This window comes from Mytilus edulis, chromosome 12 (assembly GCF_963676685.1).
Source record: "Mytilus edulis chromosome 12, xbMytEdul2.2, whole genome shotgun sequence".
NCBI lineage: Eukaryota > Metazoa > Mollusca > Bivalvia > Mytilida > Mytilidae > Mytilus > Mytilus edulis.
In genome coordinates this window covers 72,916,482-72,939,500 of record NC_092355.1, presented here as the reverse complement: position 1 = coordinate 72,939,500, position 23,019 = coordinate 72,916,482, and the positions used below count along the sequence as shown (strand labels likewise).

The window sequence follows — 23,019 nt, the reverse complement described above, 5'->3', positions numbered from 1 at the left end:
ATATTTACAGAAAGCGTTTCCGGCGCCATTTCCAAAATCTGAAAAATTAAAAAAAAAAAAATGTGAATGAGCAAATATAACAGGGGCATCATTGAAACTGTTACGGTTTCACTTAATTTGTTTACAAAAAATACCAAAGATTTCATTTAACGCGTCAAAGGGCATAATTTTCATACAAATTTTCTGAAGTCTAGGCAAAATTTATTTCATTTCATTTTCACAATATTTTTTGGTATCAGGTTCGTTCGCGCCCAATACACTTTCGCACCCTACACGTTCGCACCTCGCACGTTCGCACCCGAGGTCCATTCGCACCCAGTTTTAAGTAAAATTCCAGTTGAATAATTAGAAAATCAAGATTGTTGTTTTTAATTGATTTGATGTAATTACTGCATGTATACACCTTATCGCTATTCCCGGCTGACCCGTCCGCTTGAACTTTTGACGTCAACAACAATCACTTTTCCATTGTGGCGTCAGACATTTTGTTTTATGACGTCAAAATTTTACGGGAACCTGTGTGATTTCCAGCAATGGCGGACAAATAGCGATAAGGTGTATTTAGCTTGGTATGAGTAAAACATTGAAGATTTTAAATGAAAAACACAAAAGATTTTGACAGCTTGGCCCCTTTGATCTGAAACAATGAAACAAAAAATCATAGCAATGCTCTAACCAAAACATGATTAAAAATTTATTCAACACAAAAAAATACGTTGTCATAGTCTCACTTTATTTTAAAACAATGAAATAAAAGTTAGCAATACACTTTAATAACCAAAACAAGATTAAGATTTATTCAACACAAAAAACATGTTGTCTCACTTTAATTTAGGACAATAACAACAAATATACTTATAGGAATACACTTGCCAAAACTTGATTACAAAGTTATTAAACACAAAAACCAATAAAAATTGGGCGCGAACGTGTAGGGTGCGAAAGTGAAAGGGGACGAACGTGATAGGGTACGAACGTGAATGGGCGCGAACGGACCCGGATTCATATTTTTTTCTCTGACCTAAACGGCTAAAGTATTTTTCTATACAATCCCATTTATTTATTGTTTTTATGCTTTTAGTCTGTTATATTTTATGATCTTCAAGTGATTTGCTGATTCCCCCGTTTCAATGCACATAGAGGCGCTTGCCACATGAACTTTGACTCTGGAGGCTCACAAATCAAATAGATTTGCTTTCATTATATTGCATGTTTTTTCATTTTTATTTGGTAGTATTTGCATGATGCTGCATGATTTGTTATGTGATAGTCGGTTAAAGAGCTCACCAGAGCTCATGTTTTATCTGTTATTTAATATGTATATATATGCCGACTCTAAATAAAATTTACTTACTTACTTACTTACATCTCTTTAGATTACCATTCAAGTATCTGGATAAGAATCTTAAGCCAGTAATCTGGTACAGGGTAAAATGAGCATGCAGGAAGGCCTGACAATAAAAATTTGACAGTGGCTATAATTGCATGTTCAGTATGGGACCCTCACACAGTTGAACAAACCTCCAAAATCAAGATGGTACAAAGGCGAGCTGCCAGATATGTCTGTAACAGATACCATAACATCAGTAGCCTGACAGATATGATAAACACCCTAAACTGGCCAACTCTACAGGAAAGAAGAACACGCACAATTTAATAATGTTCTACAAAATAGTACATCAAATCGTAGCTATATTCTCATACCATCAGACAGTAGAACCTGCAAAAACCATGATTATACTTTTAGACACATTTCAACCAAAAAAGATACATATAAATATTCATTTTTTTCCATATACCATTTTTTACGGACTGCTGCAAAATACTAGCCTTTCTTCATTTACAAGCGCTATTCTGCCGGCTAGGACAAAACAGCTATTTATATTAAGTTTTGCTATTTTGTCGGTCTTAATTAAAAATCTAGAATAGACAAAATTTTGAAGCCTACACTTTCATGACTTTAAAAGAAATCTCAGTCTATTAAAAAACAAAAAGATATGTCTTCTTTTCCTGATCACTTACAATTTTCAAATGGACATTTCATAGGGTGGCAACAATGATTTTTTATTAATACAAATGTTGGTTTATTTTCTGGAATAAAATGATTACAACAACATGAACAAAACATTTCATGTTGTTTTCTTTCTTTTAAAGTGTATTTGATAGCCCTATTAACCTGTATTGTTTTTAGCTTAAAATTGAGTGGCCAGTTATTTAAAAAAAAAGTATAAGTTAGATTTTAGAAGTTTGAAAGCGATAAAATATTTACTGGTACACAACAGCCCGGGTGGATTTTGCTTTTTCCACCAGCCCACCGTGAACTGCCCACCCGTGTCCACTCCACTATAATCTCTGTTTTGTAAAAATATTGATTACAAATGCTTATCTTCTTTTTTCAATTGATTATACTTGCAAGTCTTTTGATTAAACAAAAGAAATTGCATGCCCACTCCTATGGGTGGGCAGAGTGGACAAGGTATAAATCTGCTTTCTGCTGTTCTCTTTGTAGTCTGCAATGATTAATATTCCTTCTGCATTCAAATTGATCATGGAAACACAATGTGTATATTCTATATATATATCGTGCTATCAAAATGTATCAAGTTTCGTAACGATGCAGTGCCCTCATGGGAAAGATCTTTGACTATTATTCAGATGTTTTATATACATTTTGTACATAAATTTTTGAGGAAAAAATAATTATGACTAATTTTTTAAAATCTTAGTTCTATTTATAGGATGGCAGCAGAAGATAAGACATTTAAGGGCATCATTATAGAGGCATTGAATTTTCACAACAGAAAAAGTCGAGGTAAGATTAAAGCTCAATTAATTCAGTGTTCTCCCTAAATATTTCATTTAGCATCCTGGTAAACAGGTGAAATTGAAACATCATCTTGTTTCTAAAAATTATAGCATCACATCCATGAACATAATCTATAAGAAAACCACTTTAGATAGCATCACATTTAGGATTATAGCATCACATTACTATGAATCATGATGCTAAAAGGCCCTGGGGAGAACACTGTACATAGTCAGTGACTGTATATTACATATGAATAAACGGTCAATGCAATTTGACTGCACAAATGGCACAGCTGCACTATATAATGATATATATCTATATTGCTGTAAAATAAGAAGATGTGGTATAATTGCCAATGGGACAACTCTCCACAAGAGACCCAATGACACAAAATTAACAACTGTAGGTCACTGTACACTCTTCAACATAAGCAAACCTATACAAGCAGTCAGGGGTACTACTTGTACAAGTAATCTTAATTATAATTTTTGAATTATCTCCCCTTAATTTTCTAAAAAAATCACTTGTATAAGTGATTTTTTTTTTACAATCCCACAACAATTCACAAGTTTTGAGATGTAAAAACATGCCTTTAACGATTATTTCCCAGGTTAGCTCGTCATTTTTTATTAGAGTTCAATGTTTCATCTCATTAATTCAACAAAGGAACTGATTGTGCAAAGTATTTTCACAAGGCTTTCAAAAAATGCTCCTTGGTGGCTTGTAAATGAGCAGTGTTGTAAAGAAAACAGACAAATGGGATTTTCATTGTCCATGAAATAACACTTAAATGATAAGTAAAGACATCTGCAAGGGGCAGACAATTTAAAATTCTATCAGAGCAAAGAAATCCTAAGAATTCAAGAAAAGCAGATAGGATGACTTTTTTACTTATATACATGTATAATTAAAAAAATCTGAATGTCTAATATAAGGTTAAAGGACATAACTAAGCCAATTCTTTTTTTTTACCTATACAAGTAAATAAAATTCACTTGTATAAGTATCATACAAATTTACTAATAAAGGTATATTAATATTACCGTACTTCTTAAGTAAATGAAAATTACTTGTACAAGTAGTACCCCTGACTGACAATGCTAGTACATTTCAGTTTAACATATACTAGTCTTTTTTTTAAATGTATCAATTGAATTCGTTATAGCCAAACCCTTGTCTCAAACATATATGCCAAGAAATGTATCATTTGATACATGTAAATTAAATGAATAGTTTGGTTTGTTTTAACATGTTTAAGGCCAAATAAAATAATATTTTGCAGGGCCTTTTAGCACCATGGAAATGTAATGATATAATTTTAAATTTGATACTATAAGGCCAATTAAAATTATTTGCTAGATTTTCATCCCCGCCCGCCCCTCTGAAATCGTCCCGCCCCGATTTTTTTTATTTAACAAAAATACGATTTCCGGATTTTGTTCATGTCCGTTACCGGGAACCATCGATAATTTCGTTTCATTCAAAACTTCCTGTTTCAAAATTCGTTTTTGTATTTCTTCGAGTAATCTAACGAAAATGATTAAGTCGACACATTCTGCTCCTCTATGAGGACAATATCATTTATCGAGAGTAGAGATTGATAACGAGAAGGACATGAAATATTCCAGTTACGAGTAAAACGCCTTGTCATTGAACGCAAACTGCGGTAGTCAGAAGTGAATCGAAAACTGTGTTTTCTTCTTTATTTATTATTTACACAATGACTTTGTGTCAGGAAATTTGGACTGTGAATGATACCCAGAGCGCAAGAATCGTAGAACAAATTGGTACAAAACACATGACATGATTAAAGAAATTGACACAAGCACGAACTTGTTTGATTTATGACCTTATATTGAGAAAAAAGTCGACAAACACGCCACTGATTTTAATTATAACAAGCCCTTATATTTACCCATGGCTGTTGCTTTTGTTGACAAACAGCAAACACCCACTGTAACTGTCCTAATACCCTCAATTTAGTCATTAAACAACTACTACTTTTTGAAGGTCATGTTTTGCATCATATTAATTACTTTCAACACTGAGTTTACATTTTATTCTGCACTCATAATACTTGTGTTGCATACAATTGTACCAATACATTTTATTGGTTTTATGGGGACTACAAATCATTGCTTAGAAAGCAAAATAAATTTGGTGTAGGTATAGTCCAACTAAAGAGAGCATTTCTCTTCTTTTTGATGTATACTATAAATAGGTTTCTAAAGCGGCAATTACATGTATAACAGTGGTTGTCAATCAGGGATTTTTATTTTAAAGTTTAAAAAATAGTGTAGGATTCCTTATACAGCCTGTATAAACATTAGACAAGCTGGTTTTGCACTAGCATATACCCCGCGGTATGAAGAACTCGTGACAAGGGTTTCATATGAAATAAAATTTTAAAAATAAAATCCTCCCACCCGCCCCTTTTTTTTTCAAAAATTTACCAACTAAAATTAATTGGTAGATTTTCATCCAAAATCAATTAAAAATTTACTCTTGTTTTCTAATCATACAGTAACAGTGGAAAAATCAATAAAAAAAAAAAAAAAAAATCGGGAAAATTTTGTTCTTATGAACATGACGAACTCAAAATCGTTCAATTTTTTATCGACGGTTACCGGTAATGGAACTGAACAAAATCCGGAAATTCTAATTTTCTATAAATAAATAAAAACAGGGCGGGACGATTTCAGAGGGGCGGGCGGGGATGAAAATCTATCAATTAATTTTAATTGGCCTACAGTATTTTCATTGTAACTTGGTAACTAATATAAAAATAAGGAGACGTGGTATGATTGCCAGTCAGACAACTATCCACCGAAGTTCAAATGAAGTGGAAGAAAGCAATTATAGGCAACCATACAGCCTTCAACCATGAGAAAAATCCATACAGTGTGGTTGGCTATAGAAAATGCATTACAATTTGCTTTATCCAAAGATTTAAAAATGCTCCTTCTGTTTTAAAAACCTTTCATTGTCCTCGTGTTTTGTCAGATCAATATTTTCAATATACCGCTACATGCACCTTTTATTGATTAATAAAACACCTTATCATGATTTACAATAAACGTGTACCTAATCATGATTTACAATAAACATGTAAGTAAATTAATCATGATTTACAATATAAATGTATCTGATCAAGATTACAATATCGGAAGAGCTAATCGTGATTTGCAATATATATACATGTACTTAATCATGATTACAACATGTGTGTACCTTTTCATGATATATGAAATACCTGACAATAGATATATGTGTCAATACTTTCTCATCACAGATTACATAGAACAGATAGCCGAGTGGAAAGAAAGATTTACCACGTTACAATAGATATATGTGTCAATACTTTCTCATTACAGATTATATAGAACAGATAGCCGACTGGAAAGAAAGATTTACTACTTTACAATAGATATATGTGTCAATACTTTCTCATTACAGATTATATAGAACAGATAGCTGAGTGGAAAGAAAGATTTACTACTTTACAATAGATATATGTGTCAATACTTTCTCATTACAGATTATATAGAACAGATAGCTGAGTGGAAAGAAAGATTTACTACTTTACAATAGATATATGTGTCAATACTTTCTCATTACAGATTATATAGAACAGATAGCCGACTGGAAAGAAAGATTTACTACGTTACAATAGATATATGTGTCAATACTTTCTCATTACAGATTATATAGAACAGATAGCTGAGTGGAAAGAAAGATTTACTACTTTACAATAGATATATGTGTCAATACTTTCTCATTACAGATTATATAGAACAGATAGCCGACTGGAAAGAAAGATTTACTACGTTACAATAGATATATGTGTCAATACTTTCTCATTACAGATTATATAGAACAGATAGCTGAGTGGAAAGAAAGATTTACTACGTTACAAAAGCAGAAGCAAAGGCTAGTACCAAGAAGTCATTAATTATTTTCTATAAGCATGATAAACATCTTTAAGTGAATTACCTCAGAAGTGCATTAAAATCTTCTCCATTGTTTTTTTTAGGGGGAACAAAGACATTTTTCAACTTTTATCAGGAACTTTAAGTTTTTATTGGTGTTCAATCATAGCTTTCTTTGCACTTATTCAAGACATTTAACATAGGTTTTTTATGTCTATATTTTATATTATAGATAGGATATGCACGATGCATGTGATGCACACACAGACAAATGGCAAATAGCTCCCAAATGGAGCTTTAGTTAAAATTGACTGAAGCATCCTGACTCCTGAGGATTAAACAAGCCAATTAGAAAAATAAAAATTTCTTTTACAGTTGTGAAGGAAATGTGCACACCAGCAGTGTATGAGGAGATAATTTTTACAAAGAATATTGTTAAGTTAAAAACAGTGAGGATCAAAATTAAACATCTATATCAAATCTCTACTAAAGCAATGCTTCGAAACAAAAATTACACACAAGAACTAAATTTATCGGGGGAAAAACAATCAGAACAAATACAATAGGTCTTTCCACAGAACCAGAAAAGTGCATCTGGAAAGACTTATGAATATTGATTAAATATCATTCTAACATGACGTCCTTCAAACGCTTTGAGTACACACCTGTGGTAAAATATTAATATATTGCCAGGGCTTTTCCGATTGTACTCCAATGTCATATGCTTTTTTATGAAAGAGGTACCCGACGTCATAGAAAGATGACGTAAGAATATAAGCAATTTACGGGAAAATACACACTTGTGAAACCAAAAATCATCACAACAAAGAAACGTTATCAAACGATGCTAAAATCTGGTACAAGCCAATTATTTTTATACATATAATATTTAAGTAATTTATCATTTAAATTCATCCAAAACAAACTAAATACGTTATTTAAAATAGATTAAGCATGTCACTACTTCAGTTTACTCCGTTCTTTTACGTCAATTTAAGTGTGCGTTTATTTATGGGAACAGCAAATATTGTCATCCACCTAGAGTGCTTCAATCCACTATCGCTCAGGGTAAAATATTTGTCATAAAGGGACAACCCGTGGGGCCAAAATAAAAAGATTGTATGTTTGCCCAAACGCGACCGACCCAAAATAAACCCGCCGACTCAAATTCTTTTTTGACGTTTTTTTTTTCGGATTTTTTTGGGGTCCGCTCCGTCATCGTACAAAACTTAATGTTTGTCGTCTTTGCGTTTGAAAGTAACTGTGAATAAGATTAAAAGAAAGCGTATAAGAGACGCAGTTAATCGATATTCGATGTTCTAGCTCTGTTTTTATCTTCTGATTTAAAGAACGTAAAGAAGTAAAACGTGAAGTGGCACAGTTTTTTTTACGCTGTAGTTGTCTGTACTACCAAACCCTTACCTATATGCTCAATGTTAATTTCATCGTGTTATCGAATATCTGATTAGAATATTCAGGTAGATTTGTTCAAAACCATGTGCAATCGAATATTTTCAATGTTATTCTGACAGGAAATGGATCCGGAAGTTGCGAATTTACAATCTTGCAAGAAGATTTTGTTTTTACTGAATAAAAAGGAATTATTTCTTGATAAATTGTTGTCTTTAACTATAATCTTCCTTTATCATGTAAATTAGATGCCCTTTTATTCAAATAGTTCAAATTTACAAGTCTCATTAGACAAGATCAGTACGTTGCTGTTTGGGAGAATTTGATAAAACTATAATTGCTCACAGAATCAGAAATATAATCTTAACTGAATGTAACTCCTTCTGAATAATTTATTGCAATATAAATATAAATCCTTTTTGACAAGAGAAATCTGACTTTTGTCAGAAATATTTTTTTCACATGTGCAAAAGTAAAAACATGTTATTGACGCCATATTGGATTTTTATACAAATTTGTGAGGAAGCCTCTAGAACCATGACCTAAAAATAAATAGTCTTCAGAAAACGTTAACTTTTTGTAATTATATTTTATCAACAATGATTATTTTCAAAAATTAAACTTGATTATTTAAAGAAATAAAATTATAACAAATACGTTTTTAGTTTGGAGATTCTACAGAACATGCTTTGATCTATTTATAGCCAAATTAGTTTACCTGTGTGATAATGTAAAATATTTTTTTTTTCAAAACATAAAAAAGACACTAAGGATGATAGATAAATAAATAAATATTTTAGGACATTTAATCTATTTTAATAGAAATAGGATTTAAAAACTGCAAACAAATTTAATCATTATATATTAAATCAGCTGATATTTTTTTTTACACAAACATCGTGTTGATGGAACTGTTGAAATCACTTCATAAATCCACCAGCCCTTTCACACAGTTAGCAATTGTCAGGATTATAAACATCTCAGGATACAAATCATATTTAGACTAATTTTTTTATAGAGGTTTTAAATTCATGGCCTTTGGTTGTCTCTACAAAGGTTTGACGGGAAAATAAAGATATACTGTTATTTCTTTTGATATTTTCATGCAAATTCCGATAAAAAAAAAAAAAAAAAAAGAATTTGCCTACCTACCTACCCACACCCAGTCATCATGGGTCGGGTTTGGGCAAACTGAAATATTTTTAATTGTGGCCTGGTAAAATCACGATATATTCAAGCCCCCATGAATTATTTCTTAAATAAACAGAAATTTCCCTTTTGTAATGTAGGCATATGATTTTTAATTTAAGTTTCTTGTGTATAATTTGGAGTTAAGTATGATGTCCATTATCACTGAACTAGTATACATACTGTAGATACATTAATTTTCGTGGGGTTAAAATTTTGAGTTTTTTTTTCCTCTATATAAGATTTCATGGGCTGTTTTCTGCTCTATGGTCCGTTTGTTGTCTCTTTGACACATTCCCCATTTCCATTCTCGATTTTATAGCATTAAATATTTATTGATATTAAAAATTCGAACTTTTTATTTTCTAGGTATCAGGAGGAATACAGAAATATTAAAAGAGAAGTTGAGACGTATACACAAGAGAATAATAAATTAAAAGGAGAAGTAGATAGTTTAAGGCAGGTTTTAAACAGGTGATTGTTTTACTTAGAAGTAGATAGTTTAAGGCAGGTTATAAACAGGTGATTGTTTTACTTAGCGCACAACATTGTTTCCTGGGTCACACAAAGAGATTCAGTTAATTTTACTAGATTCCGAACACAAAGCAATTGAGTTAGTTTATATAAGTGCTAAATTTTTTATTATTATTTTCTTCTTCATGGACTGACATACATTTATCTTTATAGTGACACATAGCTGAGCAAGCAAGATCAATTAGATAATCAAGCAAATGAATGAGAGAAAAAAATAAATAATAGTATTATATAACAGAATAAAGTTTCAGTGCTCAAACATGATTAAAGTACACCAGGGATCTCCATGGCCTGTTTAACGATGGCGCCCCTCCATCGTTCAAATGTCTTGCGCCATCGTCAAATAACTCGTGCCATCATTAAATTGTCTTGCGCCATCGTTAAATTGTCTTGCGCCATCGTTAAATTGTCTTCCGCCATCGTTCAAAACTTCATCGTTTTTTGTAGCCCGACGCCATTTTTTTATCAATTATAATCAAATGCATGTAATGGCATAACCCTTAGGCTTTTTATGTTATAATCCAATACAGTTCTAACGCCTGAGGGAGATCTGGATTAAGATCGCTAATCACTTGTACCTGAGCTTGTACAGGTAGATCAACAAACCAGACAGGAGAATACTATCTGAGGATAGACGACCCATTTGTCGAATTAATCAACTAAGTTTCAGCAAATGATTATGATAATTTAGATTAAATAAATAAATTAATAATCCAGTTACAAAGAAAACAGTTTAACAAGTCGAACATGTGCTTTATTTTGACTTACGCATGGCTCATCAGATATTTGGAAATTTTCACATGTATTGCTTATCAACATCCTGTTTACCAAATATTTAGTGGGGTTGTTATTTGAAAGCAATAGCTCAAATTTAACTTGTGTATTTTAGAGACCAGAGGAATGACAGATGTACAGCGTGCAGTAGTTTTCAGCACACCATACAGACACTTAAAGATGTGTATGAGAATACACTAACACAGAAAGATAACCATATAACTTATTTAGGTAAAATCTGATATTGAAATGACATCTGACTATTAAAAAACATAAAAATTACTTGTTTTTAAAAGTGATTACCCACAAGGCCTCTGTTCAACCCCATATGTATTATTTAAGGCAACTTTCTTATGCTTATATAACATTAAAAATAATTAGTAGTAAGACATGTCAAAGGAATTTGAATAAAACATGTATGTAAATGGAGCTCCACTTATATTTTTGATCATTATAAGGTTATTACATAAATGTAGGCAAATATTTTGTACCCACTGAAGCTTGTGTCTCTGATTAAAGAATCTTTGCTCCTCTCGTTATTGAATTTTTGCCAGACATTTGGACTTCTTTGGTTTTATCCATGTAGTGCCATTAAAAAATTTATCGGCAAGCTGCTACTTTTCTTTTCATTATTTTATAACATACAGTATAAAAAGCCATTTCTGAAAATCTTAGAAAATTTTTAGTGGAAGAAGACGTCAAGTCTTCTGAAGACTTAAGGGGCTGACCATTGGCATTGAGTCTCCGTATGCCGCATTCATTTCGTGTATTACAATTTCATAACAACTTAAGATTCCTGAAACCGATTTTTACACATGATTAGGCATCTGAATCATTTAATTTGTAAATTATGATTGTAAAACAATCACTATCGTAAATATGACCCTTTTATTTATGTAAATTATTAGATTTCATCTCATCCACATGAACGTTATTTGTTTATTTGTAACAGGATGTTTTAACTGTAGATATTTGTATTACACATGCGTGAATTTGGTATCGGGACAACTCGCCCTGTTTACAAGTTCGCCCTTGAAGTTACGAATTTGCAATCCTGCAGACAAGAAGATTTTGTTTTTATATAAATAAAAAGGATATATAAAGTGTTGTCTTTATTCATGGTTTTCCTTTGTCATGTGAATTAGATGCCCTTCTTATGATGTTTTGACCATTCAGTACTTAATAGATGCATAGTTCTTGGGGAAAAGTTTCATAAAAAAATATGAATATAAATGACTTTTTTTGTGCTCATTTTTTACAGTGGGTTGTGATGATCTTCCAGTTAGGTTACCCTCATTTGGAGTGTTGTTCCCAACCTGTTAAAGGTCCATCTTTGTGCATAATTCAAAATTGGAAATTTTAACAAGCATCTAATATTCTTAATCTGGAAAATAAACCCTGGACTGCTAGCTTCATGTATATTTTTTCTACCGATTTAATATATAACTAGAATCATGCAAACAAACTTAAGGAAAAGGCATGTAAGTTCATCATACAAATATGACACTTTTTCTAGACAATCCAGATCTTGCAAAATACGTCGCTAAAAATTGTAACCTTTAAAATTGTTGTTGTGCAGTAAAAACCCATATGGGAACTTTCAAAAGTTGGCGGGTATGTAACAAGTCTTACTATTTTTATGCTCCATTTATGGGCAATATGTTTTCTAGTCTGTCCGTCCGTCCTGCTTCTGGTTATAAAGTTTATGGTCGAGGTAGTTTTTGATGAAGTTGAAATCCAATCAACTTGAAACTTAGTACGCATGTGTTCCTCTTGATATGAACTTCTTAATTTTACTGCGAAATTAAAGATTTTACCTAATTTTCATAGTCAACTGAACATAGAAAATGATTGTACGGATGGGAAATCCATGTACTTATGACCTTTTCTTGTTTGAAGAAAAAAATACATTTTAACGATAATGGAACAAAGCAGCCTGGGTAAGTGGGGCTGCTTTTATGGTAATTCAAGTTACCTTTTATTCACCTTCTTCCACCTCAGAGCTATCAGCTCTTTGATTATTATTTTTTTAATGGTTTTTGAAAGAAAAAAGGGGCCATTGTTAAATGTCCATTATTGACACAAAACACACACAGAGCATAAACAAAGTCTGTTGTTTACATGGCAAAACTTTTACAAGTACCACAAATGTCACCAATTTTAAAGCTCTACAAGTGAAAGCATGGGAATGGTTTGTTTTGTTATCACTTTGATAACTTTGCCTTCATTCATTAACAGAAATTGTGATTTATAGCTTGAAAGCTAATTTAAATTTATATGATTATTTCTTTCAGAAAATAGAATAAAAGAACTAGAAAGAAGAAAACAAAGTAATACAAATGGACAGTTGTAAGTTATTTGAAAATGGAAGAAAACAAAACTACAAATGTTTGTAATCAAAATATATCCGACAAAAAGTTAAAGCACGGTATGAAATGTACACTATTTAATTTGATAAGCATATTGATTGATTCTCTTTATAATTTCCTCCATTATACTGAAGATTTACATTTTATAACACAAATATACTAATTACAAGAAATCAACAACATACAATTACGAACTACAATTAAAGCACACATAAGCAAACAAAAAAAACCATTTTACTTATATATATATATATGTGTATATCTATATGCTACATTTGTTTGAATCAGATATTTAAGTGACTAAAATTAAACCTATGCACAGATAATTGGCCTTCAAATTTTCTGTACAGATGAAATATATGATCTGCCAAGCAACACATCATGTTTCTCCAGTTATCAGAGTTCACAGTCTTTGACCAAAGGTATGCTACCCTCCTTTCAAAGTAGTCTAGTCCTACAGACAGATATATTGATTATCTGTGGAACTCGTCTACTCTTAAAGTAGGATAGTTTACCAAACCTAAGAATAATTTCACAGTTCAGCTAGCAAGCTAGCTTTCCAAAGATATTACCTACACACTCAATGCAATCAGCTGTAATCTAATCATCAACATTTAAGGTGGTACCAAACTACTTGACTAAAATTAGTTTGGCTCATTTAACATGTTTAATATTGATAAAATTTTGACAAAATATGTACTTTCTCCCTTTCACAAACATAAAAATTTCAAAAAAATTAGAACATCACACACTTTTTCTAAAAAAAATCATTGGATATATAGCAGTTTGAGAACCACTAATCTGATCATTGAGAAGCTTAATACTTACTTAATGATAGAATGTGATTTAAAAAAAAGTTCAGCTTATTTTTACTGAGTTATCTCTCTATAGTGTTATGTACCACCTTGACATGTTTAAGTCCCTGTTGTTTTGCTTTTCTAAAACTGCTAGAATCCATCAGACTTTTATAAATAAATATTGCATGATGAAAGTTAAATACAAAAATCTTGAACTTTCACCATGGTTTTTATACAGTCAATGTGAATTATCCCCCTTTTACCATTGACCTAATATTTTATTTTTTTAAATGCCCTAGAGTCCTAATATTTTTAATTTTTCACAGTTTTATATTAAATGCCTAAAATATATTGGGTTGATATTGTTATAATGATTAAATTTGATTAAAATAAGTGGTGTGATAACAAAAACAGGATAAATGTGTTTACAGTTGTCCCAATAGGGAATTTATCAGCTTTGTTTCATCTGATATTTATCTTATTGACCTGATAAATTTCGATTTTAGGACAATTACACACTGTGTTACTAATAATATCACTTTGTCAACATTTTCAAACTTCTTTTCCTCATAGAAATGGAAATTTGAACATTGCATTATCAAGCCCAGATTCTACAAGTAAATATACACCACACAAGACTAAACAACAGCCTGGTTCTGACGATGGACATGCAGCTGCAGAATCCAATAGGAAGTCACATGACAAAGTAGAGGAGGATCCAAGTCCTGATAGGATAGATAAAAGTTTGAAACTGAGGTTGCCGAGGAACAAAAAGAGAAGCAGATATTCAGAGGTATTTTACATGTATATAAGTGGAATGACCCATTAAATTAATTTTTCTAACATACTTTTCACATGGTTGAAGTTTGTAGAAATGTATAAAGAAAAATAAATCACTATAGATTGTCTGTTCAGGTGTTATTCCCTTAATAAACATTGAAACCATTAAAATGTATGTGGGAGGGTATGACGGGACTTTCAAAATATCTCTACAATCAAGAACCATTTTTTAGATAATTTTGCATAATGGTAAAAGAGGGACGAAAAATACCAAAGGGACAGTCAAACTCATAAATCGAAAATAAACTGACGACGCCATGGCTAAAAATGAATAAGACAAACAGACAAACAATAGTACACATGACACAACATAAAAAACTAAAGAATAAGCAACACGGACCCCACCAAAAACTAGGGGTGATCTCAGGTGCTCTGGGAGGGTAAACAGATCCTGCTCCATATGTGGCACCTGTCATGTTGCTCATGTTATATCAATCCAGGAAATAGTCTTAATTCGTTAGGTCACATCCAGTAAAGGAAAGAGGATTGTAGTTACGACGTAAGGAGCATATCCGATATCATCTGTCAAATGTATTCCATAAAGGTCAACCAACTCATGATGGCGTCTGTAAAAATTTATTTATCTTGCAAAGCATGTGCTGTTGCAATTTTAGCAAATCATAAAAATCTTGCAATGATTTCTGAATTTACAGTTTGTATTGATCATTATAGGATCCTTCACCAGAACAGAAAAGACCAAGAATGGAAGAAACAATGATTGAAATGCATTCAGATGGTATCGATAATGAAAGAATTACGGGTAAATCATCAAGGAAAGACAACTTGGAAAAGAGGCCCCATATTATTGTCCCAGAAACCTGTTTATTTGATGCTGATTTATTTGAAGAGGAAGAAGATGCAATATGTGGCAAAAATGCTGATGACGACAAAAATACTACACGAACTAAGAAAAATAAATGGACAATTGCTATGGATACTAGTTCTTCATCAGAAAATGAAGACAATGGTACGAAAATTCTAGATCAAGGTCAAAAGGAAAAGCAGGTCAATAGGTCATGGCTACATAGTATGTTAAGCAGTCCAGATTTGGACCAGACAAAATTGAATAAAAGCGAACAGTCTGATGGATTTGAAGGAAGGAAAATTAATTTGAAGAAAAATAAAAGTGATCCTTCTCATATGTTAAAGCAAGTCAATCCTGGAAGAGAACAAACTAAAGCTAAAACATTATCTCAGCATGATAGCCCACTCAAAGTGGTGCCACTGAAAAATTGTAAAATTGTAAAGAAAACATCAAACCTCAATTGTACAAATTTAACAGATGATATAAGTGGAGAAACTGTTCATATTCATTCCAGTCCTGAGTTTTCATCACCATCATTGGTCAGTAATGGTCGAATGGCCAGAAATATTTCAGCAAGATCTTCACAACAACCAATAGACATTCCATCTGACAACGAATCTCCTTTGACTTCTGAAAATGAACAAAGGTATCCTGAAGTGGATGTTCTGTTCGAAGATTCAGAATCATCACAATCAGACAAAATATTGAATTCATCGAAAGACAGAAGTGTTGATAAATTATCGAGGAAGGTCAGAGGGAAAAAGTCAAGGTCACAGGAAAAGTCACCTGACATTAACAGTTCTTGGAAAATGAGGGAAAGGAAATCAAAAGTACAAGAAAAATCACCATTAAAAGATACTTCTAACATGGATGAGGAGTTCAAAAATAAGTTACGACAAAGTACATTGAGTCAAGCTTTCATGAACAGCACGAAACAGGATACAGATTTACAGCAGGCTATAGAACAGTCTTTACAAGAATCTACAGGAAAACTATGTGATAAAGGTCAACCAAACAATGAATTGATAGAGTCAAAAGAAAACAGTCCTCCATTTAAAAAACCAGCAGTTCCAAAACCTAAATTTAAAAGAAGTAAGGTGAGAAAAACAGCAGACCTTGATGAAACTATTGCACCTGTTGGTGATGAAAAACATTTATCTGACATAGACATGGAAGAAACAATGGCTCCATCTAGGATAAATGATAAACCAAAGGGAGGTAATCCTGATCCATTTAGAATAAATGGCAGTTTGGATCCTGCGATTGAGCTTTCACAACTTTGTGCTGAATCACAGGACCTTGGAGATGAACTTGAAATGACCTTACAAAACAGACACAACAATGGAAAAACAGAAAATAGGGTGAAGGAAAATACAGACTGCATTGACGCTTTACAAGATTTCAGATTAGAAGATCTCCATGGTAATGATGATTTCCCTAAAACATCAACTTGTATAGAATTTGGTGAAGATTCTCAAGCTATTCCATGCAGTTCTACAAGTGTTAAGTTTGGAGGTGGACGATTAAAGGGACAAAAGAAAAAACTGAAAACTGGAGGTAAACTCTTGTTTTACTTTATCTGGGGACATTAATATATTATCTTTATCTAAGTAAAGTTTATATGATCTTTGGTGTGTTGCAAAAAATTGGATTTCTAAATAGTGAAAATGCCGCTAATATCAATAGTTGTTGGGTGATACTAATTAACTACATACATTTTTTGCAACACATACAATGTAGCAAGATTTTGTTGTCGCATTATTTTTTAAATCCTTAAATGCTTAAATGCTTGATAAGCATGATGAGACAACTAAGTTTTATTGCAAAAAAAAGGTTGTTGTTCATCATGTTCATATATTTTTTATAGATAGTAAAAAAAGAAATGACAGTGCATGTCGTAATATGTCGGATTATTATTTGCATGATATCTATAAGTAATGATCTTATCCTCTCATTTATTTAAGTTAGCCAGTTTGAATATGTTGAGTAACTCGTGGACTTGGAGAATTCAATATTGGCAAAATTTGTGAATTTGAGCGATTTTGTTTTTTAAGAAAGGGAGATAACCCATCAACTTTACAATTTTATACTTCTGTTTTTAAATAACTATCATGACTAAGTGGGAAGACTTATTTGTGTATTTGATCTAAATTACTAAAAAACAATGTTTTACTGTACTTTTTTATTTGTCACAGATACAGAAGATCTGGAAACAGAAGAACCACAGATAAACAAACAGATGGAAGATAGTTTTGATGTGTATGTATTGTTTTCTGGAACATTTATTTGATATTTTTAAAAGTTTAACTGATGAATTAGATTAAGATATTTTTTTTTTCAAGATATAAGGTTTTTATCACCATGATCACCAATTATTTGTATAAACCAGGAAAAAATATCCTTCAAGTAACATGAGTAACGATATCCCAATCACCCATTAAAGTTGCAGACGGAGGGGTTTTACAAATATGTGAAAAAGGTGTTCATTTGTCTGTTTAGATATTGAATGAATTTTGGATCAAAGCTGATTAGTAAACTACAAGGAATAGAATCGTGTTCATGTTATATAAGGGTGATATTTATCTGTGTGCAAATCTTGAACAGCAGGAATTTCATACAAAATGAAAATAAGGATATGTGGTATGAATGCCAATAAAACAAATTGTCATCAGATTTCAAATGATGTGGAAATAAGGATTTCTGGTCACTATAATGACTTCAACAATGAGAAAACCCATACTTTATAGTCAGCTATAAAAAGGCACAGCATGAAAAGTGTGGTTAATTCAACCTACCGTTTTCAAATACATGGGTTCATTTGTGGAGAGTTTTCTCATTTGCAATCATACCACATCTTCATTTTATATCAGAGAAAGTTGGGGTTCTCATTTGATCTTTTCAAAAATATTTTGTTTACAAGTGGAATGTTTCTATAAGTTGAATGATTTCTTTTTTTCTTATTGCGAAATCTGTTTTGAAAAAAATATTTATAATGTTTTGTCATTATCACAGTCGGCCAAAGACAACTACAGAGCCTGACTATGCCTATGTAGATGTTGTCCGTGGTAAAGATGACAGGAGGAAACTGAAAGCTTTTTGGTGTCAAGAATGTGCTGATGTATGTTATCTTTTGTGTATTATAGATTTTCAGGCAATATTGATATGTAATTCTTAAAAATCAGTATCATTATGATAACGCTCTTTTTATATTTAAAGAAGTTTGATAAAAGGTGGTTCTGTAAAAGGACAGTATCAAAAAATTAATTTGTAAATAAAAATGCAAATTAGTCTGTGAACTGTAAAAGCATAAAAATATAGTATATACCAATACACATAATTAACAGCGCCTGGTGATGTTTGATAGCCTGACCGGTTTCGGTCCATAAAGGACCTTCATCAGAGGCAGAATGGTGGATTTATGTTTGCACCCTATTTATATAGATATGGTAACCGGCGGTTGAGTTAACCGGCGGTTGCGTTAACCGGCGGTTGCGTTGACCGGCGGTTGAGTTAACCGGTGGTTGAGTTAACCGGCGGTTGAGTTAACCGGCGGTTGAGTTTACCGGCGGTTGAGTTAACCGGTGAAAAATCCCAGTGGGATTTTCCATGGTTACAATTATCTATATTTAGCTAATGTTCATGTTACAGTAAACTTTTGACATGTTACGGTAAACATTTTTACACTATATGGTAAACATGTGACCTGATGATATAACCATATTTGGGCTTTAGCATTGGATAAAGGGTGTTTTAATAATTTAAGAAGTACATAGTAATCATTTAGTCTTGATCTTTGGCTTATGATCCACCTAAATATCAAGTCTTGGAATAGTATTTCATGGTAGTTATGTGATCTTAATATTTGGCTTATGATACACCTAAATATCAAGTCTTGAAATAGTACTTCCTAGTAGTCATGCAGTCTTGACCTCAGGCTTATGATACACCTGTATATCAAGTCTTGAAATAGTAATTCATGGTAGTCATGCAGTCTTGATCTTTGGCTTATGATACACCTAAATATCAAGTCTAATAACAGTATTTTATGGTAGTCATGCAGTCTTGACGTTTTAGCTTGTGATACACCAAAACATCAAGTCAAAACTATTACCCCCCCCCCCCTAAACCAAACAAAATTTGGTTTAGGGGGGGGGGGGGTTCTTATTGAGAATGCTTCATTTAAGCCTTTAGTACTCCTTTCAAGATCAAAGGTAGATGAATATTAATCCTCAGTGTTAAAAAGTTTTCAACACCTTAAGTTTGTAATGTAGGTATTACATATATACATCAATTTCAGGTAATCGCTAGGCTTACGCTTAGAGCTCCTATGCCAGTGAAAAATCAATAGGCAATATAGGAAAGGTGTACTGACATAAGTAGTCTCTAAACACATTAGCTCCATGGAGCTTTCGTTAGTAGAAGCCATATTAACTATGTGTATCAGTGAGAAAAATGTAAAAGCATAAAAATATAGTATATACCAATACACATAATTAACAGCGCCTGGTGATGTTTGATAGCCTGACCGGTTTCGGTCCATAAAGGACCTTCATCAGAGGCAGAATGGTGGATTTATGTTTGCACCCTATTTATATAGATATGGTAACCGGCGGTTGAGTTAACCGGCGGTTGCGTTAACCGGCGGTTGAGTTGACCGGCGGTTGAGTTAACCGGTGGTTGAGTTAACCGGCGGTTGAGTTAACCGGCGGTTGAGTTTACCGGCGGTTGAGTTAACCGGTGAAAAATCCCAGTGGGATTTTCCATGGTTACAATTATCTATATTTAGCTAATGTTCATGTTACAGTAAACTTTTGACATGTTACGGTAAACATTTTTACACTATATGGTAAACATGTGACCTGATGATATAACCATATTTGGGCTTTAGCATTGGATAAAGGGTGTTTTAATAATTTAAGAAGTACATTTTTTTGTACATAGTAATCATTTAGTCTTGATCTTTGGCTTATGATCCACCTAAATATCAAGTCTTGGAATAGTATTTCATGGTAGTTATGTGATCTTAATATTTGGCTTATGATACACCTAAATATCAAGTCTTGAAATAGTACTTCCTAGTAGTCATGCAGTCTTGACCTCAGGCTTATGATACACCTGTATATCAAGTCTTGAAATAGTAATTCATGGTAGTCATGCAGTCTTGATCTTTGGCTTATGATACACCTAAATATCAAGGATTTTTCACCGGTTAACTCAACCGCCGGTAAACTCAACCGCCGGTTAACTCAACCGCCGGTTAACTCAACCACCGGTTAACTCAACCGCCGGTCAACTCAACCGCCGGTTAACGCAACCGCCGGTTAACTCAACCGCCGGTTACCATATCTATATAAATAGGGTGCAAACATAAATCCACCATTCTGCCTCTGATGAAGGTCCTTTATGGACCGAAACCGGTCAGGCTATCAAACATCACCAGGCGCTGTTAATTATGTGTATTGGTATATACTATATTTTTATGCTTTTACATTTTTCTCACTGATACACATAGTTAATATGGCTTCTACTAACGAAAGCTCCATGGAGCTAATGTGTTTAGAGACTACTTATGTCAGTACACCTTTCCTATATTGCCTAGTCTGTGAACTGTATAATATATGATAATTCTATGATTTATTTATTTACATCAATGAGACAGCAACACAGTGACATCAACCTTGTAATTTATAATGTAATGAGCCAAAAAGAAGTTATTATTTATACTCATAATAATTAGAACAATCTCTATGTAAAATTTGTGGTATTTCGGCAAAAAAACCCATCAAAATCTTTGTGCCAGTTGAGTTGTACTGGCTCAGAAGGAGCCTCTAGATTTTAATCATGTTCATGTAGAAATAACATACGTAATTATACTTTTGTTTTTAGTTCTATAAAGACACTGGTGAATCTGATGAAGCCATACAAAAGAGGATGCAGGACTGTTCCAGACATAGAGCTAAACATGCCCCTCCTAGTACCCCTGAACATTTCTGGTCTGTTGGGTTCATGGACACACCAGAATGTGAAGAGAGAGGTAAATTCAATTCACGATTTCAGAGTCCAATGCAGTCTGAAAGTGTACAACAATAATTCAATGAGCCAATTACCCATCAAATGTTTTACAATAGAATTTGTTAAGAACAAATGATGTTCCTACACATTTAGCATTGTGGAAAAGAAAGGATAGGATACATATAGTTTTCTTGTTCCTGATTTAAAATCTGATCACAATTTATTCAAAACAAAACCAAAGTAATACTGTAAAAGTACTGTATCACTGTTCTTGATATAAAAAATCACATCATTCCTGGAGTATTTATTATCTTTTTTTTTTTCTCCTTTCAGGGTATATCAACAGAGAGGAATCACCAGAAGAGAAAAAAGAACCAACATTTAACAGAAGAAGTAAATACAGAAAATTGTTCAAATCTAAAAATGAGGAAGACAAATACAGCTGATAAGTCACATGATAATCACATGACATGGATACTTTGTCATAAACCTGACATCAACTGTACTTAGAAATTTTTATGTACATTACATGTGGGCATATGTATATTTAATGGAGATATTGAATATTCAGGGATTTTGTTCTTATTTATATTTTAACCAATGTTTTAGTTAATGCTATTCCATTAAAATGTATGTGGGAGGGTGGGACAAATGTACATGTAGAAAGGGACTTTCAAAATTACTCTACAATCAAGAACCATTTTTAGGTAATTTTGCATAATGGTTATAGATGCATTGCTTACAAAAACCCATGACTCACATTCAATAATTTAACTCCTTCCTGCCCTCCCACATACATTTTAATAGAAGTGCCCTTAATTTCTAACAGAGATCTCAATTAATTTTTTATATTTATTTTTTTCTTGATATTTATAGCACTGATGGGCATGGTTGTAGAAATTATAATTAAAAGATATTTGTTTAATTTTAAATGTTTAAAAAGTGTACTGGTATAAACTAGAGAAAAAGCTTGGGAAATGGGAATATCTCACCAAGTGTCTCGTCATGAAAATGTATTCTTGTGAAAGTATATTCCAGACATTGTAAAAAAACACAGATCATAATTGTATTTGTTTGTCTGTTATAAAATTTAGTGTCGTTTAAGAAATTTGATACCAGAATTTAAGATTGATAAATCTAAAGAACACCAAAAGGCTAATAATTATTTATATGGCCTTATTAAACATGAATTTGAATGAGATAAAATTCAAGTATTTTGATTAAAATGAACTTGGAATATGAATAAACTTATAACTAAAGGGCATTTATGTTATATATCAATCCTTTACATTCCTTATGTTCAATCTGTACAATTTATTTCTTTGCTGAAAGGATTTTTGTTTCTCTTTTGTTTCTTTTGTATTAATTATATTGTTATGATTATATATATATATACATGTATTTGTTTTAATATGATTTTTTTATATAAAATTTATTGGTTGTCAAATATTTGTTTTGCATATAATATATGTATTAATAATTGCTGTTATTTTGGTCCACATACCTCCCCTAATATCAAGATATCTTTGCTACCCATGCCATTATGCTATGT

General features: G+C 32.2%; 1 protein-coding gene across 1 annotated transcript; it reads left to right on the top strand.

Annotated features, from left to right (window-relative positions):
- Positions 1-21: 21 nt before the first annotated feature.
- On the top strand, positions 22-22,731 carry LOC139499143 (DNA endonuclease RBBP8-like). The gene is made up of 13 exons (XM_071287822.1): positions 22-46; positions 2,739-2,812; positions 6,676-6,739; positions 9,706-9,799; positions 9,848-9,858; positions 10,760-10,875; positions 12,939-12,993; positions 14,384-14,603; positions 15,323-17,012; positions 17,651-17,714; positions 18,468-18,573; positions 21,342-21,489; positions 21,801-22,731. The coding sequence occupies exons 2-13, from the start codon at positions 2,740-2,742 to the stop codon at positions 21,911-21,913; spliced, it is 2,754 nt and encodes a 917-aa protein (XP_071143923.1). The 5' UTR covers positions 22-46; position 2,739; the 3' UTR covers positions 21,914-22,731.
- Positions 22,732-23,019: the final 288 nt, after the last annotated feature.

Bases quoted from the DNA above. Each gene is read 5' to 3' on its own strand.
- LOC139499143 (XM_071287822.1), top strand. From the start codon at position 2,740: ATGGCAGCAGAAGATAAGACATTTAAGGGCATCATTATAGAGGCATTG. The intron at 14,604-15,322 runs GTATTTTACATG...TGATCATTATAG, and splicing joins AGAGAAGCAGATATTCAGAG to GATCCTTCACCAGAACAGAA. The intron at 17,013-17,650 runs GTAAACTCTTGT...TATTTGTCACAG, and splicing joins GAAAAAACTGAAAACTGGAG to ATACAGAAGATCTGGAAACA.